At 46.2% G+C, this 27099-nt stretch overlaps 1 protein-coding gene across 8 annotated transcripts in view; it reads left to right on the top strand.

Moving 5' to 3' along the window:
- Positions 1–4201: 4201 nt before the first annotated feature.
- The window catches only part of ABHD6 (abhydrolase domain containing 6, acylglycerol lipase), a 49623-nt gene continuing 26725 nt past the window's right edge, over positions 4202–27099 (top strand). Inside the window, exons 1-3 of one of the 8 annotated variants that reach the window (XM_010346978.3) lie at positions 4202–4315; positions 16652–16702; positions 23313–23456. In XM_010346978.3, coding sequence (XP_010345280.1) covers positions 23338–23456 — 119 coding nt within the window. In that variant the 5' untranslated portion in view covers positions 4202–4315; positions 16652–16702; positions 23313–23337. Of the gene's footprint in view, positions 4607–11886; positions 16703–16723; positions 22772–23312; positions 23457–27099 lie in introns of those variants that run through there. The other 7 variants (XM_010346976.3, XM_010346977.3, XM_003936525.4 and 4 more) reach the window with 7 other exon arrangements.

The raw sequence follows: 27099 nt of genomic DNA, 5'->3' as shown, positions 1-27099 counted from the left end.
GGATGTTCTTTTTTCCAGTGTACATAATTTAGACTGTTCTCCTTAAAGGAAGGAGTAAAATTGTATCTTCCACAGCTTGAGTCCTAGGCATAAGTAAATGCTTGATAAACATTTCATTCACAAATAAATGAATATGCAATATTTTGAGGTATTTGGAAAGAAGTTTTTTTAGCCTAAAATGTTATTATTTTATAAAATGCTGGGTACAAGTTTTTCAGGTGAGATTTTGTTTTATCTTTCTTATTTAATTCCATTACATGTCATGACAGCAGGTGGCTGAATGGTTAGAATATAGATTTTGTGCTTAGACATGTAAAACTTCGTTTGAATTCCTGCAGTATCACTGACTAGTGATTCACAGTGTTGGGGGTGGACCTAATGAGGTATTTGGGTCATGAAGGCAGGCCCCTCGTGAATAGATTAATGCCCTTTGGTGGAGAGGGGTGGTGGGTGAGTGAGTTCTCCATCTATTATATTTTACAGGAGAGCTGGTTGTTAAAATCAGCATGGCAGGTGATTGGATCACAGGGGCAGATTCCTCATGAATAGCTTAGAACCATGCCCTTGGTGATGAGTGAGTTCTCAGTCTGGCAGTTCACATGTGATCTGGTTGTTTAAAAGAGTGTGTCGCCTCCTTCCTTGCTCCCTTTCGCTCTCACTCTCTCTTGCTCCTGCTCCCTCTTGATCCCACTGTCTCGCCTGGTGACATGCTGGCTCCACTTCACCTTCTACTGTGATTGTAAGCTTCCTGACGCCCTCACCAGAAGCAGATGCTGGCACTATGTACAGCCTGCAGAACTGTGAGCCAATGAAACCTCTTTTCTTTATAAATTACCCAGTCAGTTATTTCTTTGCAGCAATGCAAAAACGGACTAAGAGGCCAATGTGGGGAAACCCCACCTCTACTAAAAATACAAAAATTAGCTGGGCATGGTGGTGAATGCCTGTAATCCCAGCTACTTGGGAGGCTGAGGCAGGAGAATTGCTTGAACCCGGGGAAGCAGAGGTTGCAGTAAGCTGTGATCTTGCCACTGCACTCCAGCTGGGCAACAGAGTGAGTGAGACTCCGTCTCAGCGCGCGCACACACACATACACACACACAAAAACAGACTAAGATATTTAAGTAGGTTATTGAACACATTTGGGTAGATTTGAGGCTCACAAACTCTCTGAGCCTCAAAATTTCCCTCATTTGTAAAATAGAGCTAGTAACAGAGTTGCTCGAGGGAGTCCATGAGATAATGCTTGCAAAGCACTGAGCGCAAGGTGAGGAACACAGGAAAAGCTCTACACGTGGGAGCTAATTAACATTTGCCTGCTCTGTGCTACTCATCATGCTTTTCCCTGGGGAGGTGGAAGTGGAAAAGGACTTCACAGCTCCATGGAGTTGAGAGTTGCCTAAATAAATAAATATATCCTCATGTGTAATGTGCTACAGGAGTGTAGACGATGGAAAAATTAATTTTGCCTGGATAGTCAGGTAAGGCTGCTGCGAGGCACTGATACTGGAGTTCCATATGGGACAGAGGGCTCACTCATTGGCTCAGAGTTGCCACACAGCAAACGCTTGGGGAATGGATGGTACGAATGACTGATAAGCTCAGTGGTGCTGCCCAGCTGGTGTCTGTGTACACATGGTATCCTGTGTTTTTTGCTTTTCTCCTGTATACATTTCCATGTGCTGACATGGCTTCTGTGTGATTCCATCATAGCTTGTGTGTGATTCCCTGATTAAATAGCTTCTAATATCTTTTTATTACAAATAGATTCGAAGTCTTTGAGGGCAAGAAGTGTATCTCTGTTCATCCAGACAGCACCTAGTATGTAATAGGTTCCCAGTAATGTTGGATATATAAATGAATGAGTGAACTCTTTTGACTGCTGGCCCTGCCATGTGCTGGCTGTGGGATCTTGAGCGAGTCCGTTAACCCCTCTGCACCTCGGTGTGTCTGTAAAGTGGGTTAGTATTATACTCACAGGTGGGTATATTTCACTGTGTGTCGTGAGGACTAAGTGATTTGATGCCCCATGGCTGAAGGTAGTAAGTGCGCATTAAACAGTGGCACCCTTCAGCTCTGACAGCTGTGCTGCCACATCCAGGAGTCTGCAGAGTCTTCATGGCAGGCTGAAGCCTGGAGCGTTCTGCTGCAACTGCTGGCAGAGGAGACATTTCAAAACTCTTTCTTCATACTAGGGTGAGAGCTGCCCACCGATAAGGAGTTTCTATTTGGGACGCCCTCTGGAAAGCACCAGGCCCCTGGGACGATGGCTCACTGGCCGCCCACGTACGCCTGCTTCCTCAGTGGCTACACTCAGGGGCATCGCTGACTCAGGGAGTGGCCAGAGGTGAGTTCCCTTATCTTCTCTTGACTCCTTCACTGTAAAACTGGAGCTAATAAGGCTTCCTTCCAGTCAGTCATCCAGTGGAGAAAAGTCACTCAGAATGTGACTCCCACATGGGGCTCAAAAAGGTGTTTTCTAAATATAAAACTCTGAGGAAAAAAACCCTCCAGATATAGAAATTCCAGATCCTTGGAGACTCCCAGGGTCATGGGCTATGAGTTAAATAAAAAACCCACCAAACTGATGAACTCCCCATTTTTGAGGTTTTAGAGAAGGAAAATTAAAAGACTAAAGAGCAATTATTTTCAACTTCAGACCAGGTACTGTATTGACGGCTTCCAGGCTGGGACTGTCCAGGAAGTCATTCATCAGTTTCATTCACCCGCTGGACTCCTGTTTTGGTGAATGTTCCTGAGCCCAAGATGCCAATCCAAAGGCTGGCCAGTAGTGACTGAAGGGCATTTAATCCCCACATTTCATGCTGCCTCTGTGGACCTGCTCTGGGGATGTTGGTGGACTGCTGGCTTGGAAAGGTTCTGGTTCCGCCATGAGAGAGAAAGCCAGAGACTGGGCAGCCCACTCTTTGGGATTAAATTGCCACTGAAACTCTGGGGCCATTCCCTGAAGTGAGTCACATTCCCTTGAAGTCTGAGTGATAAGGCAGCCAGCACTTTAAAGGAAAATGCTCCAGCCCCAAGCCAGGGGGACTGTCCCAAAGCCAGCTCAAGCCAAGGGGGACTGTCTGAAACTTCGGATGAATTCCACCTGGCAGGGTTTACAGGCATGGGGCTTACTCGTGGCTTCAGAGATGTCCCTTTGCCACATCTCTGGGACTTCTTGATCGTGTCCTATTCTTAAAACCCAGGACCTGCCCCACGCAGCCAGACTCTACCAGCGTGGAGGCCTTGGCAGGCTGAGGCCCAAAGGCTGCCTTTGTGGGGGATTTAAATGGCCAAGAGAGTCCTGCTGGGCCCTGGCCCCTCAGTGTCTGGAGTGGCAGGCAGACAAGCGGGCCAAGGACTCACTGCGGCAGGAAGACCTGGGTGCTACGGCCCCTAACAGGTGTCAGTAAGTATCTGTTAAATGAACGAATACATGCTTTGATGGAAGAAGCCCACAGTGCAGTGTGAACCCAAAGGGGGCTTATTGAAGGCTTCCTGGAGGAAGAGGCAGCTAAACTAAGACACGGAACACAGGGAGGACTAGCCTGGGTTTAACTGTCCCTAAAAGAAACGACCATAGCTGGGGTTTAACCAGAGGTGGCCGAAGGCCTTTCCGGATATCCATGTCCCCTGTATAGCTGTATAGCTTTGGAATCAGACGATCCTGAGTTAGAATTCTCAGTTCTGTCCTTACCGGGTGACGTCCTACAAAACCCGACGCTGGCAACTGTCTCCAAGCACCTGAGAGCCAGGGCGAGAACACTAGCGCCTACTGTATCCCCCCATTTATCTCATTTCCTGGACTGTCCAGGGCAAGCCCTGCACCTCCCTGAGCCTCGGTATCTTCTGAGAAAAGAAGCCGATCCCAGTGCCTACCTCATAGGATTACGTGAGACAACAGATGTAAAGCGGCGTTGCCTTGCCTGCCTGAGAGCCCCTGCCTGTCCGTTTCTCTCCGATGCCTTTCGGGGCAGAGACCCAGAGATCCTGCCTGAGTCACTTTGGCGGGTGTGATGCCCAGCCGCGCCAGGCACACAGTAGGTGTTCAGTAAGTGAAACGGTGCCGGGCGGACTTCGGGCCGGGGTTGTGGAGCTGAGGGTGGCTCCGTGGGCTCAGAGGCCCTCCCCGCGCCCCGCCCCACTGTGCGCTCCCCACGGGGCGAGGGTGGGGCCGGGCGCTCGGGCTCCGCCCCCGGGAACCCAGTAGGCGCTGACGTTTCCGCCCTGGCTCTCGGGGACTTGGAGAGGGTTGCCGGCTGCTTGCATCTGCTTGTGCGGGACGCTAACTTTACCCTCTGCGTTTACCGCGGTGAGCACGCACGCGGAGGAGCTGGGGATAAGCGCCCCAGAACCCCCAAACCCAGCGCGTCCGCCGGGGGACTGCGCGCGGCGCCGGGTGCGGGCGGGGCCGGCTTTTCTGTCGGAGGACGCGGGCCGGCACGCCGCGCCTTTAAGGAGTCCTCCAGACCGGGCGCCGGAGCTGGGAGCCGCGCGGGTGGAGCGCGGCGGCGGGGCCGAGCCCGGGGCTAGGGATCGAGGGCCGGGGTCCGGGTCCGGGTCCGGGTCCGGCGGCGGAACGCAGGCGGCTGAGGGCGGTCAGGTGAGCAGGGGCGGACGGGCGGGGGTTACCCCTACGGGGATGGGGCGCCCCGATGGCCCCGTGACCGTCCCCGGTTGCCTCCAGGCAGCGGCGCACCGGGCAGAAGGATTCAGGGACCTGCCCCTGGCTTTCCACGCCGCTCCCCGCGCGGGCGCTGCCCCCACCTCCTGCTGCCTGGAAGGGTTTGAGATGCTCGAACCCCGGCGCCCCCCTTCCCAGGTCCAGGCTGCCAGTCTCTTGAAGCCGGAGGGGGGGCGGGGGGTGGACAGAGTGAGTGAGGACGGGTCGGGACCTGCACCGCCGGTCTGCTCCGCCTCCCCGCCCCCTGCTCCCGCTCCAGCCCTTAGGCGCCCCTCGCAGTGCCGAGAGGATCTGGGGGCTCCTGCACCACCGTTTCCTCCGTGTCCCGGAGGACTGCAACTCGCCCTCGCAGACAGTCTCTTGCTCCGTGTCACGCGCTGCCCCCGCGTCGCCCCCAAGATCTCTCTTCGCTGAGACTCCCCTCCCCCAGCAGCCTTTCAGCTCCTCTTTCCTCAGCCTGCCCCGGCTCCCGCGCCCTTGCGCCCCCTCCTAGTCGGCACCCTTGAGTCTGGATGCTGTCCGGCGCGGTCCCCGCCTGCGGCGACACAGGATTCCTGGTAGCCTGGAAATGCGGATTGTGTAACGCCGGCTGCAGGGCAGTGCACGTGTAGGGTTTGCGCCCCTGAGCCCACAGTGAGGCCCCGTGACCGAGTGAGGGGCACGGGAAGTGTGTGGGAGGAAGAGGGTGCCAGAGGGTCTAGATACTGTGCATGCAGGGAATGTGTATTTTGAGCCCTTTTTATGCCCCGGGATCTGGGTGGTTAAGAAGAGGAAAGGTCTTACTTCCTCTGAGACTTGGAGGCCAGCATTTGGCTCAGCGCGCTCCCCTCCCCGCTGTTCCCTCTTCCCGCCTCAGAAATCCCTGGTGGCTGCACCTGGCTAGGAGTTTAAAATAGTTTATAATGAATAATTGCTGACATTGAATAAGCCAGTCTTGTGTGCCAGACCCTATCCTAAGCCCCTTAAAAGAATTACCTGCCATACTTCCCCCAACAGCCCCTTGAAGTAGCTACCACCGCTGTGCCCGCTTCTGAGAGCAGGAATATGAGGCTTCCAGAGGTGGTCCCTTCCCGGGACAGGAAGTGAGTCTGACCTTAGAGCACCCCCGCCCCTGCGAACCACTAGACTTTTTACCCAAATTCAACAAATTCTTATGAAGAACATTGTTATAATATAGGAAATTAGAAATAAGAGAAATTAATCACTGTGTTTTTAGCACCAACTTATTTTTCTAATATTAGGTTCTCAGAGCAGCAGGGGCCTCTCAGCTTCTGGTAATAGTACCCACTTTAGAGGGTAGTGGCAATATTTAGATAAAATAATTCACAGGGCCCAGCATGTGGTAAGCACTCAGAAAGTAGCAGCTATTATTATGAAGAGTGGTAGTTGACCACTACCTTGAATTTCTGGAAAAAAATCATTAATAAATGGCTCACGCTGACTCTGCAGACGTTAATTAAGCATTTTTTGTGCTCAGAAAGGCCTATGAGACTTTCTTCAACTCCATTTCAATCTTTATTATTTTTATTATTTTGCTTGATTTCAACACATTCGGTGGCTTTCTTTGACTCTAAATTATCAGTTGTCTTTGTAGTTAGAGACAGAATTGCCCTTCTATTTTTTTTAGCTTTTAAAATGTATGACCTTTGAGTTCCGTGAGCATCTGCAAACCTAGAGTAAAAGATGAGAATGCAGTTTGTGCCACTGGAAGTAATTCTGAAACTTGATATGAGAAAAAACCTGTCCTTAGAGGTGATCCTCATTTGCAGTATGTGTTGGGTGAGGTCTGTCCTGTGGGCGAAAGGTTAGACTCAAAGATTATCTTTGGGTTTGGAGGGAAGAAAACCAAGCATGAATGTTCTCGCTGGGTGTAGTGTGCTGACACCTCAAAGTAGCCAGCACTTTGAGAGGCCAAGGCAGGAGGATCACCTGAGCCCAGGAGTTCAAGACCAGCCTGGGCAACATGGCAAAACCCCATCTCTACCAAAAAAAAAAAAAAAAAAAAATTAGCTGGGAGTGGTGGTGTGCACCTGTAATCCCAGCTACTTGGGAGCCTGAGGTGGGAGAACTGCTTGAGCCTGGGGGGTTGAGGCTGCAGTGAGCTGAGATTGTGCCACTGCACTCCGGCCTAGGTGACAAAGTAAGACTCAGTCTCAAAAAATAAAAAATAAAAATAAGTAAAGGATGAGTGTTTATCCTAGTAGGCTAGCAGGCAGCTAAGAGTGGAAATCAGCTTCACTATGTCATATTCTTTAAAAAAATTTTTTTAGAGATAAAGTATCACTGTTTCCTACCTAGGCTGGCCTGGAACTCTTGGGCTTAAGTGATTCTCCCACCTCAGCCTCCCAAGTAGCTGGAACTACAGGTGTGCACCACCACACCTGGGATACTCTTTATGAAATTCCTGGTTATTTTGGTGATTAATTATTACCGTGATGAGTCTTCAAAAGAAAAGGGGTAAGGATGTCCCCCTCGAAGCTAAGTGTTTGGAAAATGCCAGGAAGCTAGTTCTGCAAGTTGAAAAAAAATTCATTTAAAAATTTCTTCTAAGAGTCTTAATTTTTTTTTAAGAGACAGGATCTCACTCTGTTGCCTAGGCTGGACTGCAGTTGAGCAGTCATAGCTCGCTGTAACTCTTAACTCCTGCAAGCAATCCTGCTACCTCAGCCTCCTAAGTAACTGGGACGACAGGTGTGCACCACCAAACCTGGCTAATTTTTAAATTTTGTTGGTGGTGGTGGTTGTCACAACTTGTAGGTAACATCAAGTGAGTAGAGGCCAAGGATGCTGCTAAATGTCCTACAATGGACAGGACAGTGCCATGACAAAGAATTATATGGCCTCCAGTGTCACTTGTGCCACAGTTAAGAAACTGATCCAGACATGATTTTTACATTAAAGTCCCTTCTGACCTTGCGTGTAGTTGCCTCTTCCAAGAAGATCGAGATATTCTTCTAAACCGGACCCTCAGAATCCCTCTGGATCCTATTTGACGCTTCCCCACCCTATAGACCACTGAGGCTGTTGCTGCCTGTGGTTGGGTGGGTGTGGGGTCTGTCATGAGCTTCTCTGCAGCTCTCTGCTGCTGTACCAAGGAAACTGCTGATTCAGGGGAGCAGGACAGCACTCAGGAGGTGTGGGCAGAGATTCTCACCCTGCTACAGGTTGGGATCCTCCTCTTTTTAAGCAGTAACCTGAATGAACAGCAGCCTTTGCTCTTAGGCATTTTTCCAGAAGCTGTGGCTGTTTGGCTATTGGCATTGGATGTTTGCCTTGTGGTATACCCAGAAAAGGATTCAAACTTTACACATGATGAAGTCTGGGGATGGGACTGAGCTATGGTCTGAATTCTGAGAGTATAAAGATGGCAATGCAGACCCTGCCCAGAGACTCCTCAAGCATCTCCACAGACCTGAGCAGTGGCCGTGCAGGGTGGTGGAGGTGTGGCAGGGCTGCCTAACTGCCTGTGAAGTCAGGCAAGATCCCGGCAGTGCAGAGTCATTGCTTAGTATCTGCCTGTCACTTGAATCATCTCATCTCATCTCATCCCTACACCGAGGTAGAATGCCAAGAGGTTAGGCCACTTGCTGCAGTCACATGGCAAGCATGTGACCAGAACAGAGTCCCAATGGTCAGTGGCAGAGCAGAGATTTGAACCCAGGTTGTTGAACTGCAAAACTGAACTGTCAGAGGAGCATTTACAGAGAGGGGCAGTGCTTTCATAGCCAAGACTTTTAGGATGGGCTGGAGCTCACCAGGCAAGAGGGAGAATAGGTGTGCCGGGGAGAGGGGAGCGGGTATGCTAAAGTCCTGGTGGTGTGGGAGAGCACGGCATGCTGGGGGTTGCAGATCATTAAGGGAAGGGGTGGCGGGCAGGTGCTAAGGAGTGATGGAGGAAGAGGATTCTTGAGAGATGGGCAGGCACCAAATCCTAAGTGGCCTTCAACATCATGCTGAGGGCCACTGCCAGCCACTGGTGACTTAGCAGAGAGGAAGAAGCTGTGTGACATTGAGCAGCTTGCTTAACTTCTCTAGGACCCGCTCCCCATCTGAACTACCACCTCTAAAACTATACTGCCCTGATGAAGGTTTCTTTCATTGGTGGCCTTGTGAGCAGGGTGAAGAGATGACCTGTGTTGACACTGGTGGGACACCCCACCAGTTGATTGATGACTTCTTCCCGCAAGGCTGTGTGATGGGTGCGGGGACTTGTGTCTTCTCAGTCTGAACAGTTGGTTCTGTTTTGACTCCCCAGCTTATCATTTGTCATTGACCAAGTGCCCAGCAAGGACAAGCGACAGTGGGTGCTAAGTATCGTGACAGAGGCAAAGATGTGGTCAGACTTGTTTTTGAGGAGCTTGCAGCCTAGTGGAAGGTCCAGCCAGTGTTCTCATAGCAAGATACAAATCACAAGTGTCTTGAAAGGGAAATATTCATACCAAATACTCTGGGGCATGGAGGATGAAACAGAGGTTACTGGGGTACTGAGGAAAGGCTAAGTGAAGGAGATAACTTCTAGCTCTGCCAGAAAGATTTCTTTACAGGAGTACTGGGGGAAGGCAGAGGATGTCTTCAAGGAGGTAGAAGATGTCTTAAAGTGGAGAAAATCGAGAAAAAAAAAAAAACCAGAAAGCCAGTGCAGATATAGTCATGAGAAAGTCAGATTATTAAGTGTACCTAGAATCTGATTCTCCAGTTTCCAGATGGTGGATGGGAAGCAGAAATTTTGTTTTCTTTCTTTTTTTTTGGACAGAGTCTCGCTCTGTGGCCCAGGTTGGAGCACAGTGGTGCAAACTCAGCTCACTGCAACTTCTGCCTCCCGAGTTCAAGGGATTCTTGTGCCTCAGCCTCCTTAGCAGCTAGGACTACAGGAGTGCACCACCAAGCCTGGCTATTTTTTTTGTATTTTTAGTTAGAGACGGGGTTTCACCATGTTAACCAGGCTGGTCTCGAACCTCAAGTGACCCGCCTGCCTTGGCCTCCCAAAGTGCTGGGATGACAGATGTGAGCCACTGCACCTGGCTGGGAAGCAGAAGTTTTCATAACAAGAAAATATTCATTAATGGCTTTGCCATGTGTAAAATTAGGTCCTACTTCATCATCCCTCCCTTTGTCTTCAACCCTGGCAGTTAGCCGGGCTCCAGGAGCATCCGTATTTTAGCTCTGGGTCTCTCCCTGGTGGTCAGATGTTTTGCAAATATGAGACAAACAATGGAAAGTATAATTGCAACTCTTAAGAGAGGCAATATCTCATGAAATCAAAGCCAGTGATGTTGAAGAACTGCTTAAATGACATGTCAAAGCAATAGCAGGATCTGGCAATGTGAGATCTGTCAACAATTGATGAAGAGAAAGGATGAACGCTCCTTCAGGGGAGAGACTTGAAAATCAAAGAGTTGAGAAGCCCTCCAGAAATCAGTGAAGCCAAAAGATATTTTTGCAAACATGGCTTCTCTATGATAGCACAGCGATGACCAAATGTTGATTAGAAGGATTTGCCATACTGTAAAACAATCTCCATGAGATGAAGTCTTTGTTCTAAGAACTGACACAGGGCTGAGCATGGTGGCTTGCGCCTGTAATGGCAGCACTTTGGGAGGTCAAGGCAAGAGGGTTGCTTGAGGCCAGGGGTTTGAGAACAGCCTAGGTAACGGAGAGACCCCATCTCTACAAAAAATGAAAACTTAGCTGGGTGTGATGGTGCATATCTGTGGTCCCATCTACTCAGGAGGCTGAGGTGGAAGGATTGCTTGGGCCCAGGAAGTTGAGGCTGCACTGTGCCACTACAATCTAGGCTGGGCAACAGAGCAAGACCCTGTTGCAAAAAAAAAGGCACAGAAGTGTAATTATAGCCTAAATTTTGTTTAGCCTAAAATTTGCTTAAAATTTACTATTGCTTTTAAAATGGATTTGATTTTTGTTTTGTTTATTTGGATAAAGCACTAAACAAAACTGTATTTTACTCTTAACAATGATATTCTGAGTGTGGCTTTACCACATATCCTTTTTTCTGGTGCTTATCTTTTTTAGGTCCTGGGGAGGAGATTCTGGCAAGAAAGAACATGGGCATGAGTTCACGAGGGTCCTGAATGCTGGGGTCCTAGACTTTGTGTTGGGAGTAGGAAATCTGGTCCTGCTAAAGCTTGCCAGTGTTTATTAGCAGGGCTTTTTTGTTTGTTTGTTTAACATTAACTTTGTTCCTGCAGTTGGGAAGTACTGCAGACCAACTTCACCTTTTGGAGATGGAGTCTTGCTCTGTCACCCAGGCTGGAGAGCAATGGCATGATCTCGGCTCATTGCAACCTCCGCCTCCCAGGTTTAAATGATTCTTCTGTCTTAATCTCCCGAGTAGCTGAGATTACAGGCACCTGCCACCATATCTGGCTAATTTTGTATTTTTAGTAGAGATGGGATTTCACCGCACTGGCCAGGCTGGTCTTGAACTGCTGACCTGAGGTAATCCGCCCACCTCAGCCTCCCAAAGTGCTGATATTACAGGCATGAGCCACTGCGCCTCCTTTCGAAAGGCAAAACACTGGGCAGGGCATGGTGGCTCACGCCTGTAATCCCAGCACTTTGGGAGGCCAAGGCGGTTGGATCACTTGAGGATCACTTGAGGCTAGGAGTTCGAGACCAGCCTAGCCAACATGGCAAAACCCTGTCTCTACTAAAAACACTTAGCCAGCGTGGTGATTCACATCTGTAATCCCAGCTACCTGGGGAGGCTGAGGCAGGAGAATCGCTTGAACTCTGGAGGCAGAGGTTGCAGTGAGCTGAGATCGTGCCACTGCACTCTAGCCTGCGCGACAGAGAGAGACTCTGTTTCAAAAAAAAAAAAAAAAAAAAAAAAACAGCTGGGCACGGTGGCTCAAGCCTGTAATCCCAGCACTTTGGGAGGCCGAGGCGGGTGGATCACGAGGTCAAGAGATCGAGACCATCCTGGTCAACATGGTGAAACCCTGTCTCTGCTAAAAATACAAAACATTAGCTGGGCATGGTGGCGCGTGCCTGTAATCCCAGCTACTCAGGAGGCTGAGGCAGGAGAATTGCCTGAACCCAGGAGGCGGAGGTTGCGGTGAGCCGAGATTGCGTCATTGCACTCCAGCCTGGGTAACAAGAGCGAAACTCCGTCTCAAAAAAAAAAAAAAAAACAAAAAAAACAAAACATCTTTGATCTACCTGCTTTTCCTCTTTTTTTTTTTTTTTTTTTCTTTTGAGACAGAGTTTTGCTCTTGTTGCCCAGGCTGGAATGCAGTGGTGTGATCTCGGCTCACCTCAACCTCCACCTCCCAGGCTCAAGCGATTTTCCTGCCTCAGACTCCCAAGTATCTGATATTGCAGGCATGTGCCACCACACTCAGCTAATTTTGTATTTTTTGTAGAGATGGGGTTTCTTCACGTTGGTCAGACCTATCTTGAACTCCCAACCTCAGGTGATCCGCCTCCCTCAGCCTCCCAAAGTGCTGGGATTACAGGTTTGAACCACTACACCGAGCCTATTTCCTCTTATCTAAAAGTGCAAGTTTGGGCAACAGAGAATGTTTTGGGTGCTGAGGTTCTGTTTTTGCCCCCTGCTATATAGCATACCAATAAAGGGCTATTTTAATTCCTATCTGTCCTGTGGCAAATAGTCACTTACATGATGCTCCTTCTAGCACTTTACCTTTGAGGGGTGACCTGGCTGATGACAGTATGTGTATTCGTGCTAACCCAGTGAGAAATGTTCAAAGCTATTCTGGGCTCCACTAGTGCTTGAAGACTGGGCTTCTTGAAGGTAAAGAGTCAAGTGGCTTTTGGCTCCTGTTTCATCCAGCGGGAGACTGGCTTATAGTCCTGTAGGGTTGTCTCATTTTAAACACATTCAAACAGGCGGTTATTCCAGGCTATCACCATAGCCCACATCTTGACCAGAGGCTGATGTTGCTGGGTGAGGTCAGGGCATGTGTGACATGTTTCATCGCCTTGCTTCTTGGCCAGTGTGATTTGTTAAAAGCTGTACCACAGGATGCACAACCCCCTGCCTTCCAGCCGAGCCTCGGACTGATCTGCCTGCCTGTCCCTCCTCTGGCTGTCACTTCTCTAGAGGATCAGGTAGTGAGGCTTTCTGGTTCTCTCTGATCCTCCACCCACAAGACCAGCCTGGCTTGGCTGGATTCTCTTTCCCACAGTGCTGCCCAGGTGGCCAAAGCAGGGAGGGGACTGTGGGCTGGGCTGGTTCTTCATCAAGAGCCCCCATGTGGAACCAGTTGTCTGAGCTTTGGTGCAAAGCAGGAGAGAGCGAACCATCTAATCAGTACCTCTTCCAGAACCACAAAGGAGATAAGAATGTAAGGTTTATGGACCGTCATGTGGTTCCAGGTTAGAATGATAAGAACGTTTATCATTTGATAAATTCCTATTCTCTATCTTAGAGTAGTGGACTTGGAGTCTTAAGGACGAAAGTTCCTGCCATGGAGGCGTAACCTTTGGACAGTCACGTGGGCAGTAGTCCCCAGTCATTGAATGTTAATAGAGTGGGCTGCTAGGCTGCGTAGAGTGGGTGGAGATGGAGGGAGTTTCATCCTTCCAGCATTCATGTTTGTATTCTTTCCCCTTATAATGGGAAGCAGTTAATGTTTGGTGGCTGTCTCTAGTGGGCATTTATTTTTCGTTTAGGTGGAGTCTTGCTCTGACTCCCAGAGCAAGAGTACAGTGGCACCATCTCGGCTCACTGCAATGCCTGCCTCCCAGGTTCAAGTGATTCTCCTGCCTCAGTCTCCTGAGTAGCTGGGATTACAAGGCATGTGCCACCATGCCCAGCTAATTTTTGTATTTTTTTTTTTTTTTAGTAGAGACGGGGTTTCACCATGTTGGTCAGGCTGGTCTTGAACTCCTGACCTCATAATCCGCCCTCTCGGACTCCCAAGGTGTTGAGATTACAGGCATGAGCCACCATGCTTGGCCTTTTTTTGTTGTTTTTGAGACATAGTCTTACTCTGTCACCCAGGCTGGAGTGCAGTGGCATGATCTTGGCTCACTGCAACCTCTACCTCCCGGGTTCAAGCGATTCTAGCTGGGACTACAGGCATGCACCACCATAACTCATTTTTGTATTTTTCGTAGAGATGGGGTCTTGCTATGTTGCCCAGGCTTGTCTCGAACTCCTGGGCCCAAAGTGATCCTCCTGCCTCGGCCTTCCAAGGTGCTGGGATTATAGGTGTGAGTCATGGTGTCTGGCCTCTTGAACTAGTGTAGAGTCCGGGATGGGCCACTAGAACTTTTGTGGTAAGGGAAATGTTTATATTTCTGCTGTCCTGTATGATAATCACAAACTACAGGTGGCTATTGAGCATTTGAAATGTGGCTAGTGCAGCTGAGGACCCAAATTTTTAATTTTATTTAATTTCAATTTAATTTTAAGCAGCCCTATGTGACTAGTGTTAAACATGTGCTGAATGAAGAGGACCCCCCCCGCCCACCACCACCACCACCAAACAAACAGGCTTTGTGTGAGCAACATGGCTGTTTATTCACCTGGGTGCAAGTGGGCTGAGGCTGAAAATGGCATCGGCAAAGGATGGTGGGATAGGAGTGGTTTTATAGGTTTGGGGTGGGTAGTTTTTTGCAAGCTGGGAGTGGAGGGTCATAGGATATGGAGTCAACATTGGTTACAAAGTCCAATGGCCTTATCAATTAGGGCAGGAATAAGGAATAGAGTCTGGCTCTGTCACACAGGCTGGAGTACAATAGCAGTCTTGGTTCACTGTAACCTCCACCTCCCAGGTTCAAGCGATTCTCATGCCTCAGCCTCCTGAGTTGCTGGGACTACAGGCGTACACCACCATGCCTGGCTAATTTTTGTATTTTTAGTAGAGTTGGGGTTGCACCCTATTGGCCAGGCTAGTCTTGAACTCGTGGCCTCAAGTGATCCTCCCGCCTTGGCCTCCCAAAGTGCTGGGATTACAGGCATGAGCCACAGCCTATATTGTAGTTTTTAATTAAATATGCGCATGGTAGCACTTCAAAAGGGAGAAAAGGTATCAGGGAAAAGTCTCCCTCTCATCTTTGTCCCCAGCCCTGCAGTTTCCCTTCCAGTGCTAACTATAACCGTGGTCGATTTCTTCTGTGTCCATTCAGAAGGATTTCACACATATGTAAGCATAACAAACATATTTTCTCTCTTATTCTCTGTTTTTCAGTGTTAGAGGTATTACTCTTATTCTTCTGTTCCATGCTTTCTTGAGTTAATGTACCTTGAAAGTTGTTACCCATAGCAACAAATAGGACTGTTTCATTATATAAAAGGTTTATATCTAATTTCTATTTGTATTTAATGGCCATATGTGTTTCTTTGTAAAGCTACGCCATCATTTACTTAACTATAAATTTGCTATATGTGAGCATGTGAATTATTTCCAATCGTTTGTCATTATGAATACTATTGTAATACTCTTACACAAACATTTTCACACCTAATCAGGCATAAAATAAATGAAGTCCTAGAAGAAGAGAAGATCATTAGGTCAAGGATATGTGCATTTTACACAGCCACAGATTTTGCCAAATTGCCGTCTGTAGAGTTTGCTGATGAGAATGCAAATTGGTACATTATATGAGAGCATCTATTTTTCCATAGCCTCAGCAGCACTGTCTGCATTAAACAACTTATTCTTTGCCAGTATGATAAAGAAGGATCACCATCACCCTGTAGATTTAATTTGCATGTCTCTTATAATAAATGAGATTGAGCATCTTTTTATATAGTTAAGAGTCATTTGTATTTCCTTCCTGGTAAATTATCTGTTCAGATCATTTGCTCATTTTTCTATTAGGTTTTGTTGGTGGTGGTCTTGATTTGTAGAAACGCTTTATAGATTAAGGAAATTACTATGTTTCCTCTGATACGTATTGACAAATTTTATTCTTACTTATGGTATCTCTTTCCATGTGGACATTTAAACACTTTTAATGCAATTAATAATCCTTTTGTTATGGCCTCTGGATGTTAGACATTACTTAGAAAGCCCTTTTCTATGGAGATACTTTAAAAATAGAATTCTCGTGTTTTTTTCTTAGAACTTAATGGTTTTGGTTTTGGTTTTTGAGACAGACTCTCAGTCTGTTGCCCAGGCTGGAGTGCCGTGGCACAATATCGGCTCACTGCAACCTCCGCCTCCCGGGTTCAAGCCATTCTCCTACCTCAGCTTCCTGAGCAGCTGAGACTATAGGCACCCACCACTAAGCCCAGCGAATTTTTATATTTTTAGTAGAGATGGGTTTCACTATGTTGGCCAGGCTGGTCTTGAACCCCTGACCTTGTGATCTGCCCACCTCGATATCCCAAAGTGCTGGGATTATAGGCATAAGCCACTGCACCCAGCTGATGGTTTTATTTTTTATACTTAACACTTTGATTCATCTGAAACAATTGAGGGGTTTTGCTCATTTCATTTCCTTTGCTCCTCTCATTCTCTTGCTGCTGAGCAGTTGTAGTGCCTCCCTGCTTCTGCCCAGCTCCAGTTTTGGAGCTGTGCAGCCCCCTGGCTGTCCCAGTGCTATCACTCTGGTAACAGTATTATCCTCACTTGCCCGTTGGTTGCTGCTTTGCTTCCATTCCTTTCTGAACAGTTTAGGTAAGCCCTAATCGCGATGGAGGAGAGCTTTAACTATCATGCAGCACATTCCAGGCTTGGCTACTCACCAGATTTCTTCTTTGAGCTCCTTCAATCCTTTATAATCCTCACTTGTTATCTGAGATGCCTGCCCTTTGTGCACATTTGCCTAATTGCCTTATGGGGGGAGGTGACCTGAACAAGAGGCGTCCTATAAAGCCACAAGCTGTTTGTACTTTGTGCTGAGGAAGAGAGTGCTCCACCTTCACTGAAGCTGGCAGTCTGGCCGGCTGTTAGCACCTCATTCATATTCCCTAGTATAAGTTAATGCTTTGTCATTTTATTTTGTGTGATTCCAGAATCTCATTTGCAGCTCCTGCCAGAGCCAGTAGCAGTTGGGAAAGAAGGCTGTGCTCTTTGAAGAGTGAGTATGGATTTTTACCACCATAGATTTCCCCCAAAAGTCTGCCTTTAATTAGACTGGGACTGCTGTTGTAAGCCCAGCAGGCCAAACTGTGCTGCCTGATTTCTCTGATCAGGTCTAGTGGGAAAGGATTCGGCACATGAAGGTTTTCAAAGCTCTGATGCACACCCTAAAAGCCCCCTACAAATAGTTCTGAAAGAATATGCAGGGAACCTGGCTCTGAATTTGAAGGGGGTCTGGAAGGCCTGCACTCATGGGCCCCGATGTTTTCTTGGGAAGGGGACACTTCTCCCGGCCTTGAAGCCAGGGAAGAGCTCACCAGGCAGCCAAGATGTGTTCCACACCAAGGGATCGGCAGGAAGGAAGACACAATGAAGCTGTATGGGGCTTGCCTGGGGGCTGGGAACTGCTTATTTGGAGTGCAGGCAAAGACTGCGAGTCAGGACTGGGAAGCTGAGCTGGGATCACATCGGGTGGTCAGAGTTCACATTTTATTTGGCGGTCATGAGACCAGCACAGCCTGATTCCTGGTGTGAATTCAGGAGATTCCTCTGGCAGCTGGTGGTGGGAGGACTATGGAGCATGAAAGAACAGCCTTGACAGAAATAAAAGGGAGAGGAAAGGAGGCTCTGGAGCCAGTGTGGTGGCTGAGGGGAGCTGTGGTCTGACTCCTACAAAGTTCCACACCTGGTGATAATTTTTCTTCTTACCTTACATTCATAGTAAATGTTGAACCCAACTGGCCTAAGGGATTGGTGTTTAGGGATGTAAGTCCCCTAAAGCTGTGCTGTCTAATATGGTATTGCTTATCCACATGTAACTGTTGAGCACTTGAAATGTGGCTGGTGTGACTGAAGAATTGAGGTTTGAATTTTCTTTGGCTTTTATTAAATTACATTTAAATTGCCATATATCGGGCAGCGTAGTTTGTTTAGATTTGGACAAGTTGATTCCAGTGCTGGTACCTCTTTACCTTTGCCTAACAGAAGGGGTGAGCAAGTAGGACAATGAAAGATGCATTGGCATCTAGGAGGTTAGACTGATGCAGTTACTGTCGGCAGACATCAGTAGGTTGGCTGAGTGCAGTGTAATCCCAGCACTTTGGGAGGCCAAGGTGTGCAGATCACCTGAGGTGAGGAGTTTGAGACCAGCCTCTGAAACCCCATGTCTACTAAAAGTACAAAAATTAGCTAGGCATAGTGGCAGACACCTGTAATCCCAGCTACTTGGGAGGCTAAGTCAGGAGATTGCTTGAACCCAGGAGGCGGAGGTTGCAGTGAGCTGAGACTGTGCCATTGCACCCCAGCCTGGGTGGCAGAGCAAGACTCCACCTCAAAAATAAAAAAAAATAAAAAAAAGAAATCAGTAAGTCTGGAGAAGCAAGGAGAGATGTGTCTATGAGATTCTATGAAAGTGTTTTACATTGTTTATTATTGGATTTTACTTTATACCCTTAAGATTAAGATATCGGAACTCAAGATCCCACCTTTCAAAATCAGTGAGAACATTAAAAGAAAATAGTCAGATGTGCCTTACTCCTAACCCCAGATTAAACTTGATTTCCTTGGTGCAGTGTTTATCTGGATCCACTGACATGTCCCCTATCCAGTTAATCTTTGCCACTGCGTTCAGACATAAGAGCCCCCAAATGCACAGCTTGGGTGTTAACCAGTGGCAGAGGACCCTGAGCCTGGGATGTGAGAGTGTGTTCTCCCTGGTGCCATCCTGGCCAGCTCTCCTTCCTGGCATTGTCTGCTTCACATTGTGCCACAGGGCCACCGATCACTGTCTTTAACCCTTGGGTGCCTCACTTGACATGATAAATAGATAAAATGTATTGTTTTTCAGTTTATTAAGTCAGACAATAAATATGATCAAGCACCAAGTCTTTGCCAGGTGATGTTTTAGGTTCTGGAAGCTCTAATAGGGAAGAAGATGCTTGTGGGGGCGAGCCAAATCCTACTCTTTCAATTGCCTGTCATAATTCCAGAAATGTTTAAATAACCAAAGGAAGAAAGAACAGACATGACTATTTGAATGTTCTCGTTAAATAGATGAGGAAACCAAGGTCTCCCAGCTGATGTGTGGAAGAGGCAGGTTGGAGAGGGCCAGCTGCCACACTGGTGCCCCAGCCTGGTGCCATCTATCGCACGAGTTTGCCCCTCAGTGGCAGCCATTCATGTGTAACCATCACGATTTTTGCTAGATTCATGTATCACCTACTGAGCATTTTTTCTTTAAATTGACTTTTTTCCCCCCTTGTCTTTTTTGAGATAATCTCCCTCTGTTTCGTAGGCTGGAATACAGTGGTACATTCTCAGCTCACTGAAACCTCAGCCTCCCGGACTCAAGTGATCTTCCCACCTCAGCCTCCTGAGTAGCTGGGACTACAGGCACATGCCACCATGCCCAGCTAATTTTTGTATTTTCTGTAAAGATGGTGTCTCTCCATGTTGCCCAGGCTGGTCTCAAGCTCGTTTGCTAAAGCAAGCCACCCACCTCAGCCTCCCAAAGTGCTGGGATTACAGGCATGAGCCACCATGCCCAGCATAGAGGCTGTTTACCACCACCACCCTGAGAGTTTCTCTTTGACCCAAGTAGGACTGAAAAGGACTGAAAAGGGATGACTTTCCTAGTATATATGTCAGTGTTATCTAATGCTATGTGACCCTGAAACGTTCTTTAGTCCTCCTGCTTGCAAAAGTCATCTTGCAAACTCTCAGTTGTATGGGTCCCCTGCTTTGGGAAACTCAAGTTACACTTCTTAGTTGAGCTCTGATACTTGGCCATTGGCAGTTCCTGGTTCTTAATGCTTCAGTTTTTCTGCTTCCAACCTCTCCCCTAGGTACACAGAGTATTTAGAAATAAACACCAGTATGGCAGGGGAGCTGTCTTTTTAAAGGAAAGCTGAAGCAAGTCCTTTGTAAAATGAAGGATGTTGTAGAGATAGGAATAAACTGCCTACTTATCTGTACAGAAAATTCAGAATCGTGGTTTCTTCAATTAAGGTCTGGATTTATTTGACCTTGTCAGGGAGAGTGTGCAGGGTTTTCTGTAATAAGTCCAAACATTGCTAAATTAATCATGTTCTATAAAAGCTCCTTATGGAAGACTTTATTTTGCTGCTAAACAGAAGATGGAGCCAGATGAAACCTTTGCTGAAACTGACTGTGGCATCATGGCAGGCACTGACAGAGCAGAGAGGGTTTTTCGTTGTTGTTTTTTGTTTTTTAATGATCATGCCTTCATTTTGGGGCTGTCATCTCCAGTGTCAGAGTCTATGATATTATGTGGCTTTGGGCATAAACTGTTCTAATTCTTAGTCCAAAGGACTCCCTGCTGCTCAGTAATAATTCACAGTGGCCCTCAGCAGTTTTTAAAGACTTTGTGGAAAAGTCTTCTCAAAGCTGACAGTTCCCATCTTTGTCAACTCATTCACAGCCCACGGTGTTCAAACAGATCTGTACAAATTCCCTTCAGTCTACAATTAACTTGCATACCCCTTGATGGTGATGCCTTTTAGCAGGGTAAATTGTAGCCAGTGTTAAATAGGTGAATCATTCAGGGATTTAGGTGTGCTGGGAAAATTGTTTACAGTGACTAAGAAACTGAGAGGGCAGTTGCATCAGAGACAGACAGTGCTTATGCCCTGGGAAGATGGCAGATTTCATCACTGTAGATGCAGGACTGCACTCAGAGTATGTCTATGTAATGAAAAGAACCATCTAACCCACCTGTGGATGCATCTGTCTCCTTTAGGCTGGGAAGTACTTGCTAGGCAAAGCCACTTGAAGATGGAGAACATGTATCTTCATGGAGAAATTAGGGATGATGAATGTAGATGCCTAACAGCAAAGAGGTTTCAGAGACTGAGGAAAGGCCATTTGAAAAATATAAAAAATAGACAAAGTCAAGCTTGGTGCAAAGGCTTGGAGTTAGAAACCTGTTTGGTAGTCATGACTACCAGCTGAGTGACCTTGGGCAAGTTATTTAGCCTCTCGGAGCCTCGGTTTCCTCAGGCTATAAAATAGGATGAAACACCTGCCTTTCCTATGTGAAAGGGCTGATGTGCTGTATCAAGGGTTGGCAAATTACAGCCTTCAGGCCAAATTTGGCCTACACCCTATTTCTGTGAAGTTTCACTGGAACATAGTCATACCCATTCGTTAACGTATCTTCAATGGCTGCTCTCTCATCCAGTGGCAGATTGAACAGCTGTGATAGCGATTCTGTGGCCCACAGTGCTGAAACAGTCACTGTCTGGCCCTTTACAGAAAAAGGGTGCTGACCCTTGTGCTCAGTGGATGTGAGGTTATACTGTGCTGCCATGAACTTGTTATAAAATTGAATTAAGTATCAGTTGATAGAAGCATATGGGAGAGATCACTCCATTTCCCAGGAAATGTAAGGAAAGCCATGATTTGTTAGATGTTAATGCTTTTTTCTGTGTTAACGTTTGGTGAATCCTACACACTTAGCACAGATGGCTGGGAATCAAGGCAGAGGGCCACACCAGGCTTACAGGTCCTCTCAGGTGTTTTCTGTATGGGGAGAATGATGGGACTTGAAATATATATTTATGATGTATTTTATTATATATTTATATTTGTATATTTTATGATATATATGTATGCGTATATACATATATATGTGTATACACATGCATACATACATAAAATAGAGATGAGGTCTTGTGATGTTGCCCGGGCTGGTCTTGAATGCCTAGCCTCAAGTGATTCTTCCACCTCTGCCTCCCAAAAGTGTTGAAATGACAGGCATGAGCCACGGCACCCAGCCTGAAGTATTTTTCATTCCGTGCTAGAATGAACTGTATTGCAAGCTCATAAGACAGGACAGGGCAGGGCTTCTGATTCATCTGGGATTCTAGTGCATCTATTATGTGTCAAGTTGTAGTCGGTGCTGGAGACACCCAGTCCTCATTTTTATGCATCCCACATTCTAGTCTTCAGATGTGTAAGTCTTTAGGAGAACATCAGAAAGTACACTGAAAACTACCTTTTTGGCTTATATCCCCCTAACTTTTTATTGTGTATTTATTTTTTGAATTGGTGATTGTCAGTGTTGCCCTACATTTGGGTGCCACTGTCAGGGTCACTACATTGCGGGGGTCTGTCTTGCAGACCTTGACTCAGTGACAGATGAATAAAGTACACTGACACACAGATATTATGCTTTGCTAGTTTGTCTGAGGGTCTGTGCGGCTTCTTATAGACTCCTTAGAGAGTGCTATAAACAGTTGTGACTACCAGCCCTCCCCAGCGAGTGAAACTTGCATTTATTTAGTAAAGTTTAATTGATAAAGCCTTGAGTCAGCACTTCTAGAGTGAAGATTAAAGCACAGGTTCTGATGCATAAATCAAACACTGTTAGAGGGTATATCCTTGGTCAGCTTCCTCTTGAGAGGACCATCTGGCTTAAAGGTTAATTTTGAGACTACATGAGTAAACATGTTAGTTAGGTAAACTTTTTCACATACTTTAGCTATTTGTTTTACTTATTAACTAAATGTGAAGGGGATTTAGGCTCCATTTAGCCAAAACTTCTACTGAAACTATGAAAAAAACTTTTAGGCTTTCTAAAAGGGTTTGAGACTATATTCTGTAACTTTCTCTACTATTTTTCCCTTTATATTTTTTGATACTACCTTGAATGAATTCACACAGGTTATATATTTACATAATAACTTAAAAGTTTTAAAAAGTGAAAAACAAGTTTCCTATCTATTCCTCACACTTAGCTATCTAATTTCCCATCTTAAATGGAATCACTGTTACTGGTTTCTCATATCCATGTGTACATGTACATGTTCATTGATTTCTTTAAAAGTCTCTGTCTTTTGTTTTTGTTTTTGTTTTAAAGAGGGTTCTCACTCTGTTGCCTAGGCTGAAGTACAGTGGTGCATCATGGCTTACTACAGCTTCAAACTCCTGGGCTCAAGTGATCCTCCTGCCTCACTCTCCTGAAGTGCTGGATCACAGGCATGAGCTACCATGCCCAACCTGTCCTTTTTTATTTTTAAAAATTGCAAGCCTACGGAAAGATTGAAAGGTTAATATCATATAACCTTCACCTGGATTCCCCAGTGGTTAGCATTTTACCATATTTGCTTTATTTCTCTTTCCTTTCTTCCCACTAACACAAATACACACATATTACTTTTTCTTTCACAAGTGTTTTAAAGTGAGTAGCAGATAACATTATACTTTACCCCTTACAACCTCAGCATACATCTCCTAAGAGGGAAGATACTCTCCTACATACATACGTAACCACATTCTCGTCATCATACTCAAGAATTGCAACACTGATACAACAATGTTGTCTAATACCCAGTCCTTACTCAGATTTCCACATTTGTGCCAACAATGTCCTTAATAGTGTTTTTTATAAATCCAGGCTCCTCTGAAAAATTCCTTATTGCTTTTAGTTGTCACGTCTATTTGTTTGTTTGTTTGTTTTAAAGCATTTACCTGCTTTGCTTTCCTCCTGATCTTTACCTTCATTCTGGGAACTTCACTTTTCTTGTCCCCTTTGCTTCTTTGCCCTTAAGACAGAGTTTTAAAATTATCATTCTCTTTGGCCCCTGCAGGTGTGAGCCAGCCTGAAAGAGCAGGATGGATCTTGATGTGGTTAACATGTTTGTGATTGCGGGCGGGACACTGGCCATCCCAATCCTGGCATTCGTAGCCTCATTTCTCCTGTGGCCTTCAGCACTGATAAGAATCTATTATTGGTAAGCCAGTTTTATAATTGATGTTTTCAAGAGTATCATAATATCTGCTTGTTCTTTTTGTGGTTGTCCAATATTTTATTAGGAAATAGTTCAGACATACAGAAAAGTTAAAAGGTACTCATCCTCTTCTGAATTTTGGGACTGTTCTTGATCAGATCAGTTATTTCCGATTTTTTTTTTTTTGAGACAGAGTTGTGCTCTGTCACCCAGGCTATAGTGCAGTGGGATGATCTTGGCTCACTGCAACCTCCACCTCCTGGGTTCAATCAGTTCTCCTGCCTCAGGCTCCCGAGCAGCTGGGATTTTACAGGTATGCGCCACCATGCCCAGCTAGTTTTTTGTATTTTTAGTAGAGATGGGGTTTCGCCATGTTGGCTAGGCTGGTCTCGAACTCCTGGCCTCAAGTGATCCTCCCACCTCGGCCTCTTAAAGTACTGGAATTATAGGCATGAGCCATCATGCCTAACCCTTTCAGGTTTCTGATAGCATGTTTCCCCACCCACATTCCCAAAGTCAGTGATTCTGTCTTCAAGCAAGGATTGTACATTTTTATGGGAACTGCTTTGGTATCTTCTTGATCATTGGATTTTTTTTTTTTTTTTTTTTTTTTGAGACATAGACTCCCTCTGTCACCCAGGCTGGAGTGCAGTGGCATGATCTTGACTCACTGAAACCTCCACCTCCTGGGTTCAAGTGAGTCTCCTGCCTCAGCCTCCCGAGTAGGTGGGACTATAGGCATGTGCCACCATGCCTGGCTAATTTTTGTATTTTTAGTAGAGACAGGCTTTTGCCATGTTGGCTGAGCTGGTCTCGAACTCCTGACCTCAAGTGATCCTCCCAAAGTGCTAGGATTATAAGCGTGAGCCACCATGCCTGGACTTGATCATTGGATTCTGACCCTGTGATGTCCTGACAGGTACAGCAATGTCACTGCAAAATGAACAGGAAAGAGCAGAACCATTGAGATGGCATGTGTAGGACAGAATGCTTTTAGAGTTGTTCTAGAAGTATTCATTAGTAAAGAAGTAACAGAAAGGAAAAGAAGTTTCCAGAATATGTCATTCTTGGACCACTGTTATTATTCTTGCCCTATCTGGATACCACCTGTCCTTTTCTTTTGTATTTCCTTTAGAGTGAGCCATGTTTTTTAAAAAATCCTTAAATCAATTGCTTAAAAAGTGATATAATTATCACTCCCTTAAGTGGAAAGCTTGCCATAGATAAAATTAATATCAAAAAGTAAAAATAAACAAAATGACATTAAACAGTCTTGTTAAATTGTAGCCTAGATACTGTTGCCTACAAAGGGCTCTCAGTCTCCTTTTACTTTGTTACAAAGCATGAGCAGTGTGAAAGATGTAGCAGCTCTGAGTTAAGCCTTTCTCCTCGTTGGAACCAGAAGGTTAACAGTCAAAAAGAAAGTGACTCTCTCATTATGTGCTTCATTGCCTTTTCATGCCACTGTCTAGTTATCAAATGAAATCGCCCTTCCCACCCCCATGGTGTACATCCCCTGATGAAGGGAGCACCGAAATAGACCTGGCTCCTCTCTATGCCATAGGTAAGCCCATTAAGATCTGACTGGGACTTTGGAAAGTCAGAACTCACTTCTGTACATAGAAGAGGGCAGGGAGGGTGTTATGCCCTTTATCTGCCCTCCTTTCTGGCTCCCTTTTGTTTCACTTGAGTGTGGAATTTTCCGCCTGCCAGCCAGGCTCTGATCCTTGAAAGGAAACTAATTGAATGGAAGGGAGTTTTTCATCTTTCACTCTTGCTCTCTGGGGGCAGGGTAGAGAGTTGTGACCCCTTCCCAGAATCACCCGGGACCCACCTTCTGCATTGAGAAAGCGAGACTCACTCTGAAGCTGAAACGCCGTTGCCCCTGCAGTGCTGGTAGCAGGAGTCTGTGCTTTGTGGGTTAAGGCTCCTGGATGGCCCCGACATGGAGAGGCCAGAGTTGCGTGCCCCTTCACATGGTCTTGCCAAGGCATCATGGACTGCCACACACTAACGCCGTTTTTATTAACTATATGAAATTGAAGCAGAGAATGCAATTCACTGATGTGGCTCGTAACCATGGATATGGCCGTATACAGAGGTGTGATTATATAAAGGCTAATTTTTCCCACCTCGTTTGGAAACCAGCCCCAATGCTGCATGGTCCCCCAGCAGTTCCCTGGGCAGTTGAGGAGAGGGCTTTCAGAGTCACGTGTCAGGGTAATGTTGATGTTTGATTTTTAATGTGAAAAATAAGTTGATGGCAAATAATTTGCCTTTTTAATTAAGTTAAAATCGGTGTAACATAAAAGTCACCATTTTAAAGTGTACAATTCAAGGCTGGGCACGGTGGCTCACACCTGTAATCCCAGCACTTTGGGAGGCTGACGCCAGCAGATCACTTGAGGCCAGGAGTTCCAGGCCAGCCTGCCCAACATGGCAAAACCTTGTCTCTACTAAAAATACAAAAAAATTAGCTGGGTATGGTGGCATGTGCCTGTAATTTCAGCTACTTGGGAGGCTGAGGCAGGAGAATCCCTTGAACCTGGGAAGCGGAGGTTGCAGGGAGCTGAGATCATGCCACTGCACTCCAGCCTCGGCAACAGAGTAAGACTCTGTCTAAATAAATAAATAAATGAAATATAAATAAATAAAGTATATAATTCAGTGGTTTTAATATATTCAGAGTGTTGTGCAACCATTACCATGATCTAATTTCAAATACTTCCACCTTCCCAAATGAGTCCCTGTACCTAGTAGCCATTACTCCCAGTCTCTCCCTATCTTCAGACAGTCACTTGTCTACTTACTGTCTCTTTAGATGTGCCTTTCCGGACATTTCACATAAATGGTGCTATACAATGTGTGACCTCTGTGTCTGGTTTCTCTCGTTTAGCATAATGTTTTCAAGATTCATCCATGTTGTAGCATGCATCACTTTTTTACTTTTTGTTGTGGTTGAAAAATATTCCATTGTGTGTATATAGATATTTTGTTGATCTATTCATCTGTGAGGGACACTTGGGTTGTGTCCACCTTTTGGCTATTATGAATAATGCTGCATAGCAAATAATTCACTTTTATTAACAAATAATACCACAAAAAAAAACCCAGAGAAGCCCCACAGCACAGAGCATTCAGACCTTCTTTAATTGGCAGTTTGGATGCATGGGGTCTTAAAGCCTGTCACCCGGCTCAGAGCCGTGTCTGAAAGACAAACACAGTGCTCTATTTTGTGAACTCAGGCACACAGGCCAAGAAGAAAACCCAGCTGGTTGGGGAAGATGAAAATCCTAGAAAACCTTTCAGATCATGCCAGGTGGCATTGTGACACGGGGGATTATGATTTTAGTAATAAAACCCATGATGCCATTGCAGAGAGCTGTCGGCAGTCCTGTGAGGCACTTCCTCTGCATCACCGAAATGCAGACTGTTTCTTCCAAATAGCCTCACTGCAAGTGACATTTACACGATGGTTGTTATAGGACGAGCAGCATCACCATGAGTCACTCATATCCCTAAACCACAGCGACTCCTCCAAAGGCCTTCATTTGCTTGGCTGCCAATGATGACCACCAGTGAGTTCACCTCGCAGACCTAGGTAGGTCAGGTTAATTTTCAGGATTGCTACACAAACAGGAACAGC

The sequence above is a fragment of the Saimiri boliviensis genome, chromosome 8 (assembly GCF_048565385.1).
Source record: "Saimiri boliviensis isolate mSaiBol1 chromosome 8, mSaiBol1.pri, whole genome shotgun sequence".
NCBI classification, from domain to species: Eukaryota; Metazoa; Chordata; class Mammalia; order Primates; family Cebidae; genus Saimiri; species Saimiri boliviensis.
This window is presented reverse-complemented; position numbering and strand designations above follow the sequence as displayed.